The 20,122-nt window shown below is 45.5% G+C and overlaps 2 protein-coding genes and 1 long non-coding RNA gene across 5 annotated transcripts; 2 read left to right on the forward strand and 1 right to left on the reverse strand.

The window, feature by feature from the left end:
- The first annotated feature begins 1,580 nt into the window (after window positions 1-1,580).
- On the forward strand, window positions 1,581-11,193 carry LOC105925262 (plasminogen activator inhibitor 1 RNA-binding protein). 2 transcript variants are annotated; one of them, XM_012861009.3, is made up of 9 exons: window positions 1,581-1,966; window positions 2,522-2,702; window positions 3,354-3,494; window positions 5,643-5,711; window positions 5,939-6,013; window positions 6,271-6,448; window positions 7,245-7,310; window positions 7,405-7,608; window positions 9,534-11,193. In XM_012861009.3, the coding sequence occupies exons 1-9, from the start codon at window positions 1,711-1,713 to the stop codon at window positions 9,591-9,593; spliced, it is 1,230 nt and encodes a 409-aa protein (XP_012716463.2). In that variant the 5' UTR covers window positions 1,581-1,710; the 3' UTR covers window positions 9,594-11,193. The 2 variants fall into 2 exon arrangements, with proteins under 2 accessions (XP_012716463.2, XP_012716464.2); XM_012861010.3 differs by having other exon boundaries at window positions 1,583-1,966; window positions 7,420-7,608.
- LOC118563395 lies at window positions 1,704-2,596 on the reverse strand. Its single transcript, XR_004931191.1, has 2 exons — window positions 2,496-2,596; window positions 1,704-2,349 (listed from the first exon to the last, which is right to left on the reverse strand). It is a non-coding gene; the product is annotated as an uncharacterized LOC118563395 (long non-coding RNA).
- A 2,507-nt stretch (window positions 11,194-13,700) lies between the features above and the next one.
- LOC105925263 (UDP-N-acetylglucosamine/UDP-glucose/GDP-mannose transporter) lies at window positions 13,701-19,115 on the forward strand. 2 transcript variants are annotated; one of them, XM_012861012.3, is made up of 13 exons: window positions 13,702-13,978; window positions 15,260-15,293; window positions 15,379-15,465; window positions 15,555-15,622; window positions 15,712-15,783; window positions 15,867-15,935; window positions 16,031-16,133; window positions 16,210-16,302; window positions 17,730-17,797; window positions 17,881-17,959; window positions 18,036-18,118; window positions 18,308-18,360; window positions 18,783-19,115. In XM_012861012.3, the coding sequence occupies exons 1-13, from the start codon at window positions 13,776-13,778 to the stop codon at window positions 18,791-18,793; spliced, it is 1,023 nt and encodes a 340-aa protein (XP_012716466.2). In that variant the 5' UTR covers window positions 13,702-13,775; the 3' UTR covers window positions 18,794-19,115. The 2 variants fall into 2 exon arrangements, with proteins under 2 accessions (XP_035993822.1, XP_012716466.2); XM_036137929.1 differs by lacking the exon at window positions 16,210-16,302 and having other exon boundaries at window positions 13,701-13,978.
- Window positions 19,116-20,122: the final 1,007 nt, after the last annotated feature.

Below are 20,122 nucleotides of genomic sequence, written 5' to 3' on the forward strand. Positions count from 1 at the left end.
AGAGGATGTCAGGGTAGAATGGGGAGACCAGCCTGAGATGATAGAACCACAGCTGTGGCTCAACTGGTTGCAACCAAAGTATGCTATATTCTGTCTCACAACTAGTGATGGGAAGTTCGGCTCTTTTGGCTCGGCTCCCAAAGAAGAGCCAAAAGTTCCTAAATGGCTCTCTATTCATTATCATCTGTGACCTCTTACTTTAGCTTGAGTTGCAGATATGAATATTTTGTATGTTTAATAAATCATTTTGCATTTAGAATTTTTATGAGAAGTCGTATACTTGTATATCTTCCGTTATGAAAGAGGCATTCTTATTCATTTTTTTTTTACTATTATTTAACACAAAAACAAGTGACATCCACCGAACAGAAGCAAACTCAGGATCCAAACTATGTCCTCGGTGGACGTTGTCGTTGTCTCAGCTTGGATGGGCTGATGCAGTTTCTCCTCTTGGTAAGTATCAGGTCTGTTTTTGAATACGCTTTCCCCGAAAAGAACAGATGTTACCACAACAGTCTCCCCTCCATCACCTTCACCAGATGTGGAAAGACTGAGTCCACGGCCTGCCACCAGCTCAGCGGTTCTTCTGCTCGTTGGATGAGGGGCTCATCAAGATAACAGGGCCACCATGCTGTCGGTCAAAACAAAGTTCTGCTGAGCAGAGCCACTCAGTGAAAACTGAGCAGTGAAATGCGGGGGGGGGGGGGAGAGACAGCTCTTCTGACTCACTACAAAGCATCCGCTGTCAGAGTCAATGCTTATGAGCATGACCCATCACTACTCGCAACACAGAACCTTGAAGCAGCAGAAGACCACACCGGGGGCCATTCTAGTCAGATAAGAACCAGACACGGAGAACACACAGGCTCCCCACAACTGGATGAGGACAGATTGGGAGAACTGCTACCTGGCCAGGTTGAGTCTTGATTTCAGCTGCGACATTTAGATGGATAAGGTCAGAATTTAGAGAATTGGAACCATGCTTCCATGCAGCAGCTGGTGGTGTAGTGATGTGGGGGACTTGTGTTGTTTTGTTGCACACTGTGGCCCTTTAGTACAAATTAAACATTGTAAGACATTTGATCCAGTTTAGTTAGAAATTAAACATAGTCTATGTAAAATGCCCAAACCGGAAATAGACTGTTTTGTTCTAGTTACAGATTCTATTAAAGCTGCCGTGTGATTGGTGAAACCTGATTTGAGTTCGTGATTACAGAAAAAAAAAAAAGGCCAGATTGTTGGATATATTAACAAAGACCACCTTGCACCCGGGTCCTGGTTAAATCTACCAGACAGGTCAAACCTGCATAGGATTATTTCACAGCAATTAAATGTGCTTTATCTCTCTAGTTGCTACAACACGATGTCGATTTGGTAGAACCGGCCTTTGAAAATGAATCGACAGAAACAGCGTCGCGCTCCCGGAGCAGAGCCGATGCCTCCGCCTGACTGACACCGCTTCTCTCACCGGTGTCGCGCTAAAACATCCCGAGAAGCACTTCGTCACGATTGTAAACAAACTCACGGAGTCCGCCGCGTGCTCAGAGTGGCGCGCGCGCGCGGGCGGGCGGGCGGCTCGGTGTCCCGGATGATGCTCGCACCGGAAGAGAAGGGGCAGCTCTTCTCAGCCATCTTGTGGCAGCATCCGAGCGATTCGGTCGCATCAAGCCTCGTAGAATCGGAGGTGAATCCCGTCGAAGGGGCGCCATCATGCCCGGACACTTGCAAGAAGGCTTCGGCTGCGTCGTGACCAACAGGTTCGACCAGCTATTGGACGACGAGTCCGACCCGTTCGAGATCCTGAAAGCCGCCGAAAACAAGAAGAAGGAGGGGGCCGCCGCTGGGTCCGCGAAGACCGCGGCGCAAGCCGCCAAGCAGCCGAAGAAGGAGTCCCAGAAGGACAGGAAAACCCCGCTGCTGGACAAAAAGGAGGAGTCTCTGGCTCCGGTGCCCCTGAAGAAGGAAGGTAAACGCGGCTCCCGTGGTCCCGCTTAAAGCTTTCTCTTGCAGCTCCGTCCGCGGCTGCCGTGCACGGCGCCGCTTAGCTCCATTAGCTGCTGCTGGGAGGTCAACATGGACCCTGGGCTGCTGTTGTTGTTGTTAGAGGACGGAGGGACGAGGCGAGCCGCACGCACGTGTCGGCGGGCTGGTGGCGTAGACGCGGAGGTAGAGCCCGGAGCGGAGCGCCGTGTGTCGCAGATATGCTCCTCTAGCATCCGATGGGGAGGCGCGGTGTTGGGTTACGGCTGATGCTGCTGCTCTGCTCCTGCTGCGGGCTTCGCTCGGCAAACACCTGCCGAATGCCGCCGGTGTCAGTCCGGAGCGGAGCTCTGCAGAGTTCAGTCCGAGCTTTAATGACCGGCAACGATAAGTCGGTGAAAGAGAAGGGTTCATGTGAGCAGAAGCATGACAGCGTGTATAAATATACACACCGTGGTTGCGGTGAATGGACCGCGGAGGGCTGCACGTCTCTGGGATGGCATGCTCACGCTCACCCTGTTTTCTCTCTGTTGCTTTGCAGGAATCAGGCGGGTGGGCAGAAGGCCGGAGCAGCAGGGTCAGCCTGGGTCCCAGCATCAAGGCGGCCAGGGGGATGGGCGGCCCGCAGACAAGAGGCCGGACCGGAGACCGCCCCGTGAGCGGCGCTTCGACAAGCCGGCGGAGGACAAGCCGGAGGGAGGCGCCGACTTCCCCGCAGACAAGTGAGAGACTGATGGGTGGTCAGCTGCATGATGGGAAGGGCTGCGAGGCTTACCGGGCACCTGCCTGAGCCAGGCTCAATGCTGGTTAAACACAAATTTAAACACAATGCTGTACAAAAAAAAAAAAAAAAAAAAAAAAACACTAGTTTAGAATTCAGTAATATTGTTTAAAAACCATCTGGGAGATTAAACATAGAAAAACACTGGCATAGAACCAACAAACACCAGCATCCTCTTGAGTATTAATAGCCAAGGAGAAAAGATGAGACTTAGAAATGATCAGAGGAAGTCTGATACGCATGGTGGTAAATTATTCCAGAGTTTGGGACCGGCTGTAGAGAAAGCTCTGTGCTTGCGCTCAGAAACAATAAGCTGTTTTTTTTATTAAAAGGACCAGAGCTTACCAACATCATGTGATGTAATTTGAAACCAACATGTGACAGAACAACCGGAAGCCGCCCTTTCTAAACATATTAATGTGTCCCCTGAAGCTACGGCGCTGTGGAAATAAAGCTGTTTCTGATGATGTGCTACAAACTGAAAGGCATCGCCGGCGACGGACGCCGCGTGGGCCCAGACGGCGGCAGGCGAGGGGTCCTGCTGACCCAAGGAAAGCCCCGCTCACTGCCTGTTGTTGTGCTTGTCCGTCAGGCCCTCTGGAGACAGGCCCCCGAGGGGCCGCGGCGGCGGCCGGGGAGGCCGAGGCGGACGAGGACGAGGCATGGGCCGCGGCGAGGGCTTCGACTCGCGCGGGAAACGGGATTTCGACAGACACAGCACCAGTGACAAAAGGTGAGTGAGCGGCGAGGCATTGCCGCTGTAGAGAGTCACACGCAAGTAAGATGAAGTGCTGCGTGTGGCTCATCTGAAGTGTTTTCTTATCAGGTGGAAAATAAAATGCTTATCTTGTCAGGCTAGATGGGTGTCTACAGCTTGGGGTTAAACCTTTTATGTAGATGTGATGGTTTGAAGTCTTGTTTGTAAAGCTGCCAAACACCGAATCAGGTGTCGATACAAGCTGCGTTTTAATATTGCTTCTTTCTCTCTTTGTCATTATCAAGTATATTAGGAACGGAGGTGACATCACGCTGTGGGTTATTTTAAGACTAAGACAGGATGTCTAAGTGGACATTTTAAACTGTCTTAGCAGCTTTTATTTGCAGCTAGCACGGTGAGCGGTGGTATCTGTAAGCTGTGTGTGTTTCTGAGATGTTGGAAACTCTACCCTTGGCTGTGTGTACATTTTCCAGCAATGCTCCACGACTGAAAGGGTTTAAAGTCCAAAAGGACAAAAACAGTAATCTTGCTGTGACATTATCTGCTGAATCTCGCAGCCAGAGACGTCTTTGTGACCTGCTTTTCACACCTTTTGCACCCACATCCACACACCATCTGTGTGAACTTAAACATGATGCTTTCACTGACCCGGGGGAAAAAAACAGCTCTTTGTGTTTGCCACCAGTCAGGGCCAGTCAAGCAGCGAGTCGGCGCCCTCAGACTTCTGTGTGTTGTTTCCTACTGGGCTAGAATTTAGAATTTAACCCAGTGTTTATACATAATTCTGCTGAATCAGTGTTTTGCAGTATGCTCTGAAATCTCAGGTGTGGATAAGTACAGAGAAGGGAAGTTTTTAAAACGTGGTTGAGTTTCCAGAGATTATTCCTATTATTCCGTTTGCTACAACTCAACCCCTGTTTTTTTTTTTGTTTTTTTACTGATACTTAAATGGACTATTTAGCACTTTAGCCATCAGTGTTTAGAGTTTGAGGATGAGGGTCCACATATAAATACAGACTTATTAAAATTTGAAATTGGAATTTATTGTTTGTTTTTGCCCCCCAAGGCCCACTTTAAAAATCCCACTTTTTAAAGTGGGCCTGTGGTTCTTAGACGGAGCCTGATCAAAGATGGTCCAGATGCTGAAGCATCGACACAAAAGTGCTTCTGAATTTTAGAGACAGAATAAAGAATTGAAGGTTCACAAATTGTGCTTGTGTCATGGTTTGATATGTTTTGAAAGGGAACTGATTCAAAGGAGCTATAAGTAAGATATTCACTGTAAAATCAACTTAAACCATTCTCATCTGTCACCTGGGATGGAAGTAACGTTCCCTGTAAATAACCGGTCCTCTCCATCAACAATGTATTAGTCACGTTTTTCTACTTTCAAACCTAGAGGTATGGTCCAGAACTACTTTGGTTCAGTGTGCAGCCCGTGTTTACTTCCTGATTCCTGAGCCAATCATATGAGAGTTCCCAGCACAGAGCACAGCATTGGTATTTTATCTTGGCAAAAGAGCTGCAGCCTGCAAACATGTAAGCCAGTAAGAGAAGCAGACCAGAAATAGAACAAAATACAGCATCATAGACCTGTACTGTGGAAGTAAAAGTTCAGAAGGGATTCACACCGTTAAAAAACAGCATATTAGATTGTTGTGACTGGCAAACCAATTTGCCTCAAAAGGTGTCAATATTACTTATAACTCCTTTAAGTTCAGGCCTAAAAAAACACACTTCCAAATATAATCCAGTTTAACTGTCGTATTATTCCACGATTAAATGTAGATGATGAAAAATCACTCATCCTCAGACCCTAAGACTATTATTTCTGTATTTGTTTAACTGTAAATACTGAGTCTGTTGTCCGTGTACATCCTAAGCTGGTGCCTGTCCCATAGCAAATGTCACCATAGTAACAAATGCGACAAAGATTGTTGATCCTTCCCAAAGCAAAGACTCCAGTTCGGCGCAAAGTGGACGTTTGGGTCTGGAAAAGCCTCGAGTTTTCTTTTTTATTTTATTTTTTATGGCACACAGGCGTCCTGGAGTTGCATGTCTTCACACACATTAGAGGCTTGTTGGATGCACGGCATATTGCAGAACTTGTTATAGATTCCTCCTTTAAGTCGTGTGCGTTTTGTTTTTGTTTTTTTTACCCAGTTTAAAAGGCGAGGAGAAGCGCGGCGGCTCCGGCTCACACAACTGGGGCAACGTGAAGGATGAAGTGAGGTGAGTCTTGAAAATAAGGAACAACGGGGACAGTGACGGGCGGCTGGGTCCCTTTGTGCCGCCGCTGTGAACGCCTTCTATTTCCGTAACAAACACAGCGGCGCCGGGTTTGATGTCGGACGTGAGGCGCTTTTAGCTTTCTGATGTCGCGCTGTTTGTCGTACTGATTCTATTTAAAGCGCAGTAAGCTGGATCCGGTCAACGTATGACTGTTTGTTTGTTTTCAGTGAGGCTGAACCCACTGCTGCTCCTGAGACGGCCCCAGAGGGAGAGGAAAACGCACCCGCCGGTTCTGAGAACAAGTAAGGCTCTGCTTCTGGCCAGATGTTTTCTGTAGCGAGGCACCGCTGCCCGCCGCTTCTGTCCGTCTCGTCTATGAGAACACGGGCGCCTAAACACGCGCTGTCCTGTCGGCGGCCATGTTTCTGCCGCAAAGCTTTGCAGCGTGGTGCATAAGCCCTGTCTCTGACCTCCTGGGCCTCAGGATTACAGAGTGTGTAAAGAGGTGAAAGGGCTGGCGCTTTGTTCAGAGTTCCCACACGCCTCTGTTTAATTCTAGAGAGAACGAGGTGGAAGAGGTGAAACAGGAAGGCCCCAGAGAGATGACGCTGGACGAGTGGAAGGCCATGCAGGACAAGGAGCGCACCAAGGTGGAGTTTAACATCCGCAAGCCCAACGAGGGAGCCGACAGCCAGTGGAAGAAAGGATATGTGCTGCACAAGTCCAAGAGCGAAGATGTAAGTGTGGTCGTTTCTGATGCTAGGGTCTGATCAGCACGGCTTCTCCTGCCGCCGCCGCTCACAACCCAGCTGATGAGAGCGGGCCGGTCCGTTACTGCCAGGCCAGCTTTCCCCACCGGGCCAAAACCCAGTCCTGTAATCCTCTTTTTAACGTTGGCTCTCCACAAATATCACTGCTCTACTGCTTTATTTTCACATCTGTTACTTTGAGATAATTTGCAGATCTTTTTTTAGTTTGTTAGAGGAAAGGAGAATAATTTAGGTTTACATGCACTTTAAACGTTGATACGGTTCTGTCAAGTTTTTGCTCAAAACTATGAATACATGCACTGGTATACTATGGCTGTTCATATGGACAAAATGTTAATAAGTAGCTAAAATGTTATGACAGGTTCTAAAAACTCTGCACTTCTACCTTTTATACCAAAAAAAAAAAAAAAAAAAAAAAAAAAAAAAAAAAAATCATTGTGGAATCCATTATTAATCAAATTGTGAGGTTCTTAACAATACCCAGCCCCATCAGAGATGCCTTTTTAGTATTACTTTATGAAAAGAAACATATATTGAGATTTGTCCATGTGTCCCAGCCCAGCTAAATGATGAAGGAGACGGCCTACAGATCCAATCAGAAGCCTGACGGGTCCTCTGCTGCTGTGTGCTCAACTCAAACCCATCTCTCCTCAGCAGACGTTGTTCACTTAAAACATTTTATAGGAACCAGCCTGTTTTTAAAAAAGTCAACTTTTTTTAGGGTTAGAGAAAGTCATTTTTTTCTATTTGTCGTCTCTTTCAGAGGCCTGTTGTTGCTCTGATCGACGCGGCGGAAACGGAAGCAGAGGCTAATGCTCTTTACCAAAAGGTACCTGGGTTTCTGAGGAGTCTGAAGACACTGATGGCTGATTCGTCAGAACTTGTTTACCGTGGCACCTCGTTGCTGGTCTAAGTGCGGTTAGTCTGTTTTTCACCAGCAGGGCGCTGTGGACGAGTCCTCCGAGCACCATTTCCGCAAACCTGCCAACGACATCACATCTCAGCTGGAGATCAACTTCGGAGACCTTGGCCGTCCTGGACGCGGGCGTGGCGGCGCTCGTGGAGGCAGGGGGGGCCGCGGCGGGGGAGGCAGCCGGACGGCACGCGGGGGAGGACGCTCTGAAAAGGTAACAACAAAAGCCCCCGCTGCTGCTAAAAAAAACAACGGTTCAGAGTCCCCGCTGCAAGAGCAGGAGCAGCCAGTAAAAGCGCTGAACACCGTGGAACACCGTGGCTATGAAATAACAAAGCAGTCCAGCCATTCCAAGCTGCCTGGCTGACCTCATGCCAGTGGTGAGGCCAGCAGTCACTGCTCATCAATGAGCTGGCTGTGGAGGGCATTCATTTCTCACTAACGTTGCACTTAAGATGAGATTAAATCAGCGTGGTTCACATGACAGCAGTCTGGTCTAAAGATGGTTCCTGAAGAGCTTTGGGGGGTTTTGTGGCAGGAACAAGTGTTGAAGACTTAAAGTTTAAAGCTATATAGCCACGCAATATGCTTATTAAAAAAGACCAGACACCGTTTGATCATGAGAAAATATGGTTATATACACCAAGTTATATACACCACCTGTTAATGTTTTAATGCTCCTTTTTTTGTGGATTAAAATAGCCTCAGCACTGGGCACCATTAGCGGATATAAACAGATGTGGCGCCATCTAGTGACAGTATCGCAGAACTATCATAATGTCGGTTTGTTTAATTAATAAATCGCTTGTAAATAATGGCGGACCGAGCCTGACCCTCTGCAATGCCTCGCAGTAAAGCGACAGTTCAGCGTTAAATAAACGATCTACAGAAACTTAATCTGCGGTTACATCTGAGCCTCGGCAGTTTAGCGTCCGCTTCAGTCACTTTCACATTCCTGGTTTTCTGGAAGGTTTTAACTAGGGCCCAACACCAACTCACAAGTTTTAACATGAAAAAGTCTGATTTCCAAGTGATGACTTCTTTAAAGCCTCGCTCCATTACTGATCTATGGTCTGTGCTAGTTAGCAACATCTACTTCCTGTTTATTACAGCCAACGTATGGCGACATTCCGCTTTGCGTCGCCTGGTTAATTTGCTACAAACCAGTAGAATGAAAGTCGTCTGATTTGCATTTCCTTTTCTGGGACATTTTAAAAGTTTGCTCAAAATTCACATCAGTACTGCATGGAAATATGGCTCCTTTCATACTGTAGACTGGATTTATTTTAACATCAAAAGCATAATCCAAATTAAATGGATCCCATTAATGTACCCAAGTGCCAAGTGATACTTTTTTAAAGTTCCCAAATGAACAAAAAGCTGCAAACAAATCCACAGACCAGAACCAAACTTAGCTGCACGATAAACGGTTCTGAGACGTCTCTGCAGGTTTGTAGTGGAACCTGCTCTTAAAGTGCTGATCACCCTGCAGTGAGGGAGCTCTGCTTTGTTGTTCCCAACATCGTTAAACTGCAACCAGACGCTGCTTCGCTTTCAAGCATCACTCATCGTTCTGCTACGGGAACAAAGTTCAGGACAGAGCTGGGGGTCCACACATCAGCAGCATAGGCTATCGTTAGCGAGAGCATTGTCCAGCAGAAACACGGTGCCCTGACTACTTACACGGTGTTTAACGAAGCCTCAACGCAGATAATTGCCTTAAGGAATTTTAGAAATTAAGGTTCTCGAATCATTTGAGCCCAGTAGGCAACGCTCCGCCTCGTCAGAAGTCTTATTTAATGAATTTGCTTCACCATGGTGATTTCCATTAATGGATCTGAATGTAAGCGCTATAAGACGCTGATGTTTAGCGTGACTGGCTGGGTTTAAATGGATCATTCAAAAGTTTACAGAAAAAAAATGAGCCTCGATTCAGGAATGACTGAAACAAAATATACTTTGCACCTTGGACCGCTGTAACCTGGTTTGGCCGTGGCTCCTGCAGCAGAGAGGACAGGAGTAAAGGACGGTGTTCCTTTAGCCATTACTAGCCTGCAGTGTGTTTCTGAAGCATAAACGGTATTACCAGCCACCAGTCTGGCTGACGTTAAGCTCGCTGTGTTGTGTTTGCCCCGCCAGGCCGGTGGAGCGTCAGTCCCCAACGTGGATGATCCCGAGGCCTTCCCAGCCCTGGCCTGAAGACGCCGTGTCTCACCTCCAGCCCACCCATCTGCCCTTCCGGGGGCCCCTCCTCTACGAGGCTTGCATGCTTACCACATCTTCAAGTATATAAGAAAAAAAAACAAAACAAAAACAAACTGAGAAAAAAAAAAAAGGCAAACCGTCATCCCATACCACTCACGACACCAGAGGACTCGAGTTTTATCGGTTTTAACGAAGAAAAGACAAAAAACAGCCGGAAAAAGGACCTCTTGTTACACTGAAGTTTTGTATTTAGAAACATGAAAGCAGGGATGTTTTCATATTTTATTTTATTTTTTGTTTCCTTCAGAGATCGTGCGTTCTTCATTAATATTTTTGTGCTGCTTGAATTCCTGCATCTCTGCAGTTTGGTTGAAGTGTTGTGTACCTCAACCACCCTCCCCCCCTCCCCCCAACTCCCCCCGCCCCTGAAGACTTCAGCACAGTATTAGGTCATCTGTAGAAAAGACTTTCTGCTGGAGTCCCCCCCCCCCCCCCCCCCCCCCCAGTAATACACACCCATGTGGTAGTGCTACACTACATAAGAACCGTGTGCTAGATGTGAAGTACTGCATAGGTTGAAGTTGTGATTAATGGGCTCCCGACCAGCCAACGCTTTGCGAGGCGCAGACCCAGCGTGGGGAACCAGCAAAGTGACTCCATACAAAAGCTTTGGTATTTTTCTGCTTGTCGTGCAGTGAACGTCGACGCCTCTTTTTTTTTTTTTTCCCTCCTCTCCTTTTGAATAGCGGACCAGCGGTTAGTAATGTTTGTATCCCCTGATCCAGATGTGCTACCTGCGCTTTCAGGGCCAAGTGTATTTTAAGGCTGGTCCTCATAGGTCATACAGACTGTACCTTCAGGACCACTAAGCGAATTATTTTTGTTTTTTAAGTGACGTGTGTGTGTGTGTGTGAGTGTGTGTGTGTGTGTGTGTAGCTGAGCGTGAGACTGTTGTGACAGCTAGTTACTTAGAAGCTGCAGGATTCCTCTGCTTTGAACTTGCTATTCTCCTACAGATAGCCGCAAGTTCTGGGCTGAAGTAGTGATTGTTAAAATGTAGCGGATAGACGGACCAGGGACATATCCCGCTCCCACAGTACCTGTACTGTTTTTTTTTTTTTTTTCTTTTCAGAGCTCAAAGCACTTGGTTTTCATCACCAACTGTCCTCTGAAGTTTGTTTTTTGCAGTTGGACATCTTCTTTGTTTTTTTTCCGTTTTCTTCATTAACCAGTGCAGACTCATGGCTGCGTTATTTATGTTAAAGAAATGTCAGCTGTTATTGTGGAACAATCATCGGGCCACAGAATGTAATATAAGCTAACGGTGCTTTCAGCCACCTGTGTCGGCGGCGACAGTGAGCTTTTTCTTTTAATAAAGCCTGTAAACTTCAAATTAGGTTTGAGGGCAGGGGGCTTGCATTGGAAACATGGGGGGGGGGGGGTAAAGCTTTACACGTCGTGCTCTGCAAAGGCTCGCTGGCGACGCGCGATACAGACGGCTGGGGCAGATTTCTCGTTGGACTGTTTGAGCCACATGACTATGAAACGTTCTCTATAAACATCCCTGTTCTAATAAAGTGCTCTAGAGGTGTGACCGGTCCAGTCCATGGCTTTTGGGTTGCTTTAAATCTCTGCTGGGACTTCTAAAGCTGCCGGCATAACCGATTTAGGTCTTAGCAGGTTTTCCATCTGATGGTATCATCCCTGACTTCAGCCACTCTGTTTTGGACCAGCCACGCATTCACTTGGACCCACCTTGAGGCCATTTCATACCTGCTGTGCTAACTTGGGTTTTCAGCTCGTTTTCTAAGGTAGACTACAAAATATCCATAAGAAGGGGTGTTATGAAGTCTTTGGACAATAATATACAATAGGATTATACATAAAGACTTGACAATTTCTCTAGCTCCAGAATTCCTGAAAACCTGTTTCCATAAAAAAAAAAACTTTAATTAATAGGTCAGTACACAGGTGGGAGCGTGAGGATGAACTGGTGAAAAAGTGACTTGACCCAGAGCCTTTAGTTTTGACTGGACTCTGTTTTAAGGAGATTTTTGGGTTACATTGTATGTTGTGCAAGACAGCATTTGGCTGTTGGCCTAAAATGAAACTCCCTGATATAACTCAAACGGGCTATTTATAGGGAGTTCTGTTTTTGATAAAGTTAACAAGGACTTTTTCGCCATGTTATATTAACTAAAAAAAGTTATCCATTGGCCTGATGCTGCTTTTGTAAAAAGTTTGAAGTTGTGAGACTTATCAGAGATCCCCAAGTGTCTTAAACTCTGAGTTGGTTTCTCACCAACCTTGATCTCAAAATCCAATATGGCCACCTTGTAAATTAAATGTAGTGAAACCAGAAGTTAAAACTGTTCATTTGCCCTTTATCTGAATTTATTAGATGCAGTTTTATATCAAAATTCCACATTTGTCCATACATCCAAGATATTTTACAGCGGTCAAGATTTACATATGGAACCTGTCAAAAGAAGAAGAGGACACAAGGAAGGATCACTAGGAAGGAAGGATACAAGGTAAGTAGAAAGGCAGGAAAAGTAAATCAAAGGATACAATGGACGGAAGGATACTGGGAAGATGGAAGTTAATAAAAAAAAAGGTCATGGAATGATTAGGTAGGTGACAAGGGAGGAATGAAAGGAGGGAGGACTTGAGGAAAAGGTAAACGAAAGACAATTAAGTCGGGATCTACAAATATTTTTCCAGACCTGAAAAATACAGAGGTCACAATCCATCTGATTTAAGACTTTTTCCAAACTGGGTAGGAATCCTGTATCAACATCTGAACAGGTGCTTCTCACTTTTTGATGTTTTAGAATAATTGCCAAAGTAAATACTAAGTTTTCCCATGTATCAGTATTTTTCAGCCTTTTAAAAACTTATAATAGCAGCTGAACTTTTTCAGTTTGTCAAAATAAAGTTTCACAATTATTGGAAATGTAAGATCCGTTGAAATTATGCAATCTATTTCAAGAATCTTTGTTATATAACCATGATGACATTTTGGTGAAACACCAGTTCAGAATGCACATATTGACACAAAACACAGACACAAGCTAGACATAATGTTCAGATAGCTGACTGCACTGATGACACCTCCTGAGAAGCTAAAAGCATATGCATAGTCCCCAGAATCTGAGATTGGAGTCAAAAAAGACAGCAGGCATTTTGCAGAATGATGTAAATTACTGTGCAATTGCACAAATTTATCAGACTAAACACTACCTGAGAGGTTGAAAAGTGTGCAAATATTGGCTGAAACTTAAATGTTCAAGTTCATAGATATACTTAAGTCAAAAAGACAGCATACAATTGACAGAAAGGTGTAAAAAAAAATACTTTGCAATTATGACTATTAGATAAACATTCCTGGAGAAGTTAAAGTGCAAGTAGACAATACCAATTTTATTTTATCTTTCATCTTCAAGTCAAAGAAAAACAACAGTTTGAATGGATGTCCAGACAAACACTCCCAGAGAAACTAAAAGTGTGCAGATAGACATTAGCCAGGTGCATATGGGCGCACATTATGACCAGATGATTGTGCCCATATAAACGGTACAATCCCATTCGTTTTTTTTTTTATCCAAATACATTTCAGTCTGATCGTGAAATGTTGTGCTCAGTCGGATCAAGAACCTGGGGAACCAGCAGCATGTTTATAAACATGTCGTAGACAATGAACTGGGCTGGTGGTTTATTGGTTCTCATCAGGGCCAGGAGGTGATAGCCCACAGCTTTGGCAATTAAACTGTTTTTGAGTCTCTTAGTTTTTGGTTTAATCTTCCTGAATTGTTTACCCTTTTTACTGAAAAGTAGAAATTTTGATGTTTAAAGTTAACACGGTTTACTTATTTTTTGGTGTGATATTCCCAAGTTCAAGTTTTGTCCTGGTTGTTTTATGCATAAAGCAACATTCAGACACACTATTCGCTACATATAAAAGCTTGTATTTATTTTACGTATCCCAGAATTGAGCGAGAGGGCTTGCACCACAGTTTGAGAACAGTGACAGCGCTGTTCCTCAAGGAGGAGAACAGACAGCAGTGCATGTATTTACAGTCCGTTTCAATTTTTTTCCCCGCCAGCTGTTGTGCGCATGTGCGGCAGGACGGGAAGGCTTCTGCCTCGATTACCTTTACGCTCGTTACGTAAGCTATGGCTGAGCTCCACGGACGCAGAAAGGAGCGCGGCAGCGGCGGCCCGTCGGCTGAGGGCGCATCCTCACCCAGCCCCGGAGTCCAGAGGGAAACATCTGGAGACACCTCCACGGTGTTTGTTAAACTGCTAGCCGCGGCCTTTTACGGAGTCAGCTCGTTTCTGATCGTTGTCGTCAACAAAAGCGTCCTCACCAGCTACAGGTAAAGGAGCAAAGTTCAAACAGGAGCGCAAAGTAGGCGCAAGGGCAGCAGGCTACCGGGCAGAGGATGTGAGAAGGGACCTGCGGTTACTCTGGTATTTAATGTGAACAACCAGGAAGCATCGCTGAATCATAACTAAAAAAAAAGTTTTCTAAAAAAAAAAAAAAAAAAAAAAAAAAAAACCTACAAAGTAGAACAAGTTGTTACCAAACTTCTGCTTTCCCTTTTAGGTTTCCGTCCAAGACTGATATTGTTTTGCAGACTTTGCAGCTTGATTAGAGATTATCCAGAACGATCAGCTGCATATTGTTTCAGTGCAAACATCTTCAGGTTTACTTTACCAGGAAACATTTTCACGGTGTTTTTGCCCTTTTATGAACTGACCAGTCAAATTCATGTTAGTAGAGTCTTCTAAGCGCAGGCTGCACCAGTGGGAGTGGAAATCACTCCATGGCAGATGTGTTATGGTGCTCTACAGCACGGGTCTTCAACGTTTTCCAGGCCAAGGACCCCCAAACTGATGACGAGATGGAGCGGGGACCCCCTAATTATATATATTTTATAAAATTGTGTTATATCAAACTGGTCCTATAGTGCCATGTGTAAATGTACCTTGTTATTGTGCATTCAATACTAAGATACTCAAATAATACACAGGTTCATATATTCATGTTTTTATTTTAAACATGTGCGAGGCACAGTGAGTAGGGTGGCCATGCCACTGCCATTTATAAACATAACATAACACAATAAACTGATACCTGCCAAGATCAAAAGCTGCATTGATGACTGAAAGACATCTTCTGCCTCCATTTATCTGTTTACTACAGTGTGTTGAATTCATGTTAATGTGTATTTAAAGACATTTCAATTAGTGGAAAAAAATTGCAGGGGGGGGGTATAAAAAAAATGTCTAATCAACCAAAACTTTCGCGACCCCCATGCAGTACCTCCGCGGACCCCCTAGGGGTCGCGGACCCCCTGTTGAAGACCCCTGCTCTACAGCATGGTTTGACACTGATGTGCTAAAAGAAAAAAAGGGAGGGGGGCTAAATAAACTTTTCAGGTTTTTCTTTGTGAAAGCAAAAGCCAAAAAAATTAAACTGTGTTAAACCAAAGTCCCAATAATCTAGTTTGCAGATTTTGGTTGTAATAAAATGTGGGGAAAAAAAATGTTTTTGCACGATACTTTCAATCTTAGCTCTACGTGATGATTGATCCACAGCTCTGAAGCAAATGTCAGCGTGAGCGCATGTTTCTGACCCCCTCTGGGTTTTACAGGTTCCCATCATCAACATGCGTTGGGATTGGCCAGGTAAGTCTCTCCTAAGACAACGCTTTCCTGCTTATGTCGTGGCATAGCCCCCGCTTACTGCCTCCGTCTGCACTGACCGCTGCAGATGCTGGCCACCATAGTGGTCCTGAGGGCGGGGAAGATGGTGGGTGTCGTCTCCTTCCCGGATCTGGACTCGACCATACCAGGCAAGGTGAGGAGAGAATCGTTTTTTTTTTTCGGAGGATAGCAAAGCAACGTGGAGACGATGGCGTGCAGCTGACACCAGGTCTGTCCTTCCAGATGTTCCCTCTGCCCCTGCTGTATGTTGGGAATCAGATCTCTGGCCTTTTTGGGACCCAGCGACTCAAGTGAGAGCTTGTTAGCCCCAATCAGTGCGTCATACATAAGCCAGTCTTCTTGTTTTCTAATGTGAGGCGTTTACTTGTCGCCGCCTTAGCTTGCCCATGTTCACCGTTCTGAGGAGGTTCAGCATTGTTCTCACAATGGTGTTTGAGGGGCTCCTCCTGAAGTAAGTCAAACCTCTGCACATTTTTTATTTTTTTTTCCAGAATGTTTCCCGTTAAAGACAGATTCTAATCCCTGCCTGTGCAGGAAGACCTTCTCTGCGTCCATAAAGATGACCGTATTCACCATGATCTTTGGGGCTTTTATCGCTGCAAGGTGAGACGGCTCTACGCAGCCTCAACAGACGTTTCACGCTGCGTGTGCCGAGCGCGGGTCTCACTCTCTGCCGCGCTACGCTGTGTCCCCTGCAGCGCCGACCTGGCGTTTGATCTGGAAGGGTACGTCTTCATCATGCTGAACAACGTCCTGACAGCAGCTAGTGGAGCTTTTGTGAAGCAGAAACTGGACTCAAAGGTCAGCGGCCGCAGATCTGGAAGCTCTGAGCCTTGCCGACGAGAAAGCTGAAAGAGATGTGGTTGTGTCCTCACAGGAGCTCGGCAAATACGGGCTGCTGTACTACAATGCTTTGATCATGGTTTTCCCCACGCTGGCATACGCGTATTACTCTGGAGACTTGCAGGCGGTAGGTGAGCAGACACAAATTGCTTTGCACTGCTCCTGTCAGAAGCTTGCGGACATGAGCGGCTGATTTATACGAGCCTCTCTGCAAAAACAAATCTGTTTCCAGGGTGGAATATTGCAATAAATTGAAAGAAATGCAAAAGAAAGGAAGGAGTGCACAAGTTTGAATTTTTAAACCTGTACAAGCGCAAGCCCAAGGAATAAGCAAGCTAAGCTGCTGCTTAGGGCCCCTTAAGCAGTGGCTTGTGGGAACCTAAGCAGCCCTACAAATACTTCCAGCAGCCATAATAATGGATCAAGGTGTCTATCACCCCGTTTACACTCCCCCTTTTAACCGTGCCGAGACCAGTCCGAGTTCGGTAACCGAAATAACTATTGAGTGTAAATGGAATGCAAACTGAACTGAACCGAGCCAGACACAACCGGACCGCGCTAAATGCAGACCAGTTCCAGATGTGGGCTCGGCTCAGTTTTTCTCTGGCCCGGTTCTCTGATAACAATAAGCGCATGAGCAGACCGCATCATCTCCTTACAGCCAGCTGACATTTCAGACATTCATAATAATACTAGCTTCCCTACACACGATTTCCAGTGATGATTCTGATTAGCAGTGTGATGAACCTAAACGTCTGTCGTTGTTTCCTGCGTCTGTAAATCCTTATTAGACGTTTGTTTGTCTCATCCACTTCCCAAAAGCCGACTCTGTCAAATAAATTCACCAAAAGTTGCCTTCTTCGCCTGACTGTCCGCAAACAACGATATATCACAATAATAATCAAGCATAACTTCCTGAATGTTACGGGCGCCGCCATTTTGATTAGCTTGATTTCCGCCTTCAAACCCAGAGAGCAGCAGTACCGCAGATCGTCACTAGGAGGCGAGGAAACCAAGGAACCGTGCTAGCGTGATGTGTAAACGGTCGTCAGAACCAAGCTCGGCTTGGTTAACTGATCCAAGCTCATTCCGAGCTCAGCCTGGATCGGTTTAACAAGGGTAGTGGAAATGGGGCTATTGGGAGCCCCAGCCATAATGATGGCTGCTGGAAGTATTTGTGTTGCAGGGTGTGGGACAGGCGAGGCCAAGCTGACCAAAGGCTTTAACCTGGCAGCACGATTCAACACAGTGGCACCGAAAAACAAAGGGAGGTAGCTATCTGGGCTGCAACAGGAAAATCATACAGCGGATCAGCTCGTCAGTCAGCCGGATTTTTCAGTTACAAACACACCTTTCTTACATTTGGCAGCATTTAGAAGTGAAATCAACTAGTGACAGCGCTGTGGTCCGCACCTTCCGTGCTGCTGTTTGTTCAAAAAGTCTTCAGTAAAACTTCAGCCACTTTTCAGTCTTTTCTGTGATTCTGTCATCCTCGTTAAAGCTGGCTGTCACATGTCATTGCTGTGTGTGTGTGTGTGTGTGTTTTGGGAACAGGGCCTGGAGTTCGAAGGCTGGGCTGACCGGCTGTTTGTTGTGCAGTTTGTGCTCTCCTGTGTGATGGGGTAACGTAGATAACCCTGTTATTTCATACATACACCATGTGGGGCTCAGTGTTGCTTCATTTTCTTCTCGTGTGTCCATGCAGCTTCATTTTAATGTACTCCATCATGCTGTGCACGCAGTGCAACTCGGCGCTCACCACCTCCATTATAGGCTGCATCAAGGTGAGACCCTTCCCTTTGCCGACGCTCTCTCTGATGCATGCAGGAAATGAAGCACTTCTTGCGATCTTCCCCCCAGAACATCCTGGTGACGTACATCGGGATGGTGTTCGGTGGAGACTACATATTCACCTGGCTGAACTTCCTAGGTCTGAATATCAGGTAATGGGCCGTACAGATGCAGTCGTTTGGGTTTGTCTGCAGGAGGAGCACGCTGACGCCGTCGGGACAGAACTGGAGCTCGGCTGATGGGTTGCCAGAGACTGGCGAGTTATATTGATGATGGTCGTGAACAGCGTGCCTCAGCTCTGGGTGACACTAGTTTCGCATTTTGTTCTTTGTCTCCAACAGCATTGCTGGGAGCCTGGTGTACTCCAAAATCATCTTCACACAGGAACAAACCAGTAAGAAAGGTTTTAAATACCAGGAATCCTAATCCTGACTGTAGTCTTAAATGCTTATTTTTCCTCCTCTACATCCACCTCACACTGGATTAAGACCCGATTATGTTCCAAACCACTTACAGTGCCTTGCAAAAGTAGTCACATTCCTGACAAAGACTTTGCTGGATTTAATATGACAAACTAGCCCATGCTAGGATCCATATTTCTATTTGGCTGTGTGTGCCTGGGATGAATAGCTAAACTGACAACAACTTTGTCAGCGTTATTTATGCTTCAACCCTTTCACAGTTTATTACACACGGACCAGAGCTCGCCATCACTACCTTTTTAAGGCCTTCCGGTCCCTCTTAGTCCAGTGTGAAGGGGCTCTTTGTTTGAAAGTATCTCTACCTAACCTTGTTTTTTCCCTTCTTATTGCACAGAAAAGGCATAAATCCTGGAGTCCGATCCCACTGAAGGGGAAGAACGATGATCGCCCGCTGGTACCGGCACGTCTGCACTTTGAGGAGAAGTCATCCGACTTTTAAAGTTTGCCGTTGTCTTAAAGCTCTGTATTATGATGTGAACTTCCTTAGCAAGGTTTTACCAGCCGTGGAGATGGGATTCTTTAGCCATTCCATCTGTAATCATAAAAATGCTATTTTTTATAATCAGAATTATTTTATAATTTTAAAAGATGTGGTTACCTGAATAAATAAGCCATTAAATGTACTTGTTGATACAGGAAACCAATAAATATTTTAACATTCAAATTACAAGTCTGCGTATCGTATCTGTGGTATGCATTTAAAAAACAAATTAGAATCCAGAGCTTTTTATTCTGTTTAGATACTATTTTGGAACTCAAAAGATGACTTCTAAAATGTTCTACAATTAAACATCTATTAGATTTGAGAAAAAAAAACAACTATAAATCAGCACTGATAAACTACATCTGAATGTAACCTCCCTGCTACACTTTGACGTCTGTTCAGTCTGCCAACACTGAAACTATTGGTTCAGGTTGATCGATGGTTGCAAACTCAGAAATCCGATCTTTCTGTGATCAGCGAATATGCCACCCGTCCTAAGAGACTGCAGTCATCCCAACACTCTTCAGTGCGGATGGTTTTGCTGAGCAACACAAGACTGAAGGCTAACTGGTTACAGTATCAGCGAGGCGTTTCAAAATGAAGCCAGAGACGTGGGAAGCTACTTTAAGAGGAAAAGAGTACGGCTTCAAAGTGGATAACAGGAAGGCTGACAGGAGAACACCAAAGTTTTATCCTGTTGACCTCTAACCTCAGCATACCACGCTACGTGCTGGATCTGGAAACCTCAGCGTTAAGGATCTGCAGCCTACAAAGGAATACACAAGTTGTTTTTGCGATGCTAGCTGCATTAACCATGGCAACAGGAGGTAGATGGCGCTCAGATTGTAGACGGAAAAAAAAAAAAGATTGAGACGAAGTCTTGTTTACACTAGCTCCTTATGAAAAAAACTCTGATTACAAAGTTAGGTGTAAAAATGGATCCCGTGCTAAATCATGACTCAGCTTATCGCAGTAGTGCAGTCCTTTTTTCTTTTTTAGTCAACATAGTCATCAAACTGTTTTGTCCATACTTGAACTGGAAAAAGCCTTTGGTGCTTTTATTACCTGTAGACTGGAATATCTCAGTGTGACCCGTCTTTTACCACTCATTTAGAGTCCTTTCATGTTTTTACCTCTTTAACGTTGCGTCCCATCTTACCTGTCCCAACTCCAGCGTACGTACATCCCAC

This window comes from Fundulus heteroclitus, chromosome 6, assembly GCF_011125445.2.
Source record: "Fundulus heteroclitus isolate FHET01 chromosome 6, MU-UCD_Fhet_4.1, whole genome shotgun sequence".
Lineage (NCBI taxonomy): Eukaryota > Metazoa > Chordata > Actinopteri > Cyprinodontiformes > Fundulidae > Fundulus > Fundulus heteroclitus.

Bases quoted from the DNA above. Each gene is read 5' to 3' on its own strand.
- LOC105925262 (XM_012861009.3), top strand. From the start codon at position 1,711: ATGCCCGGACACTTGCAAGAAGGCTTCGGCTGCGTCGTGACCAACAGG. The intron at 3,495-5,642 runs GTGAGTGAGCGG...TTTTTTACCCAG, and splicing joins CACAGCACCAGTGACAAAAG to TTTAAAAGGCGAGGAGAAGC. The intron at 6,014-6,270 runs GTAAGGCTCTGC...GTTTAATTCTAG, and splicing joins CCCGCCGGTTCTGAGAACAA to AGAGAACGAGGTGGAAGAGG.
- LOC105925263 (XM_012861012.3), top strand. From the start codon at position 13,776: ATGGCTGAGCTCCACGGACGCAGAAAGGAGCGCGGCAGCGGCGGCCCG. The intron at 15,466-15,554 runs GTGAGGAGAGAA...CTGTCCTTCCAG, and splicing joins ACTCGACCATACCAGGCAAG to ATGTTCCCTCTGCCCCTGCT. The intron at 15,623-15,711 runs GTGAGAGCTTGT...TCGCCGCCTTAG, and splicing joins TTTGGGACCCAGCGACTCAA to CTTGCCCATGTTCACCGTTC.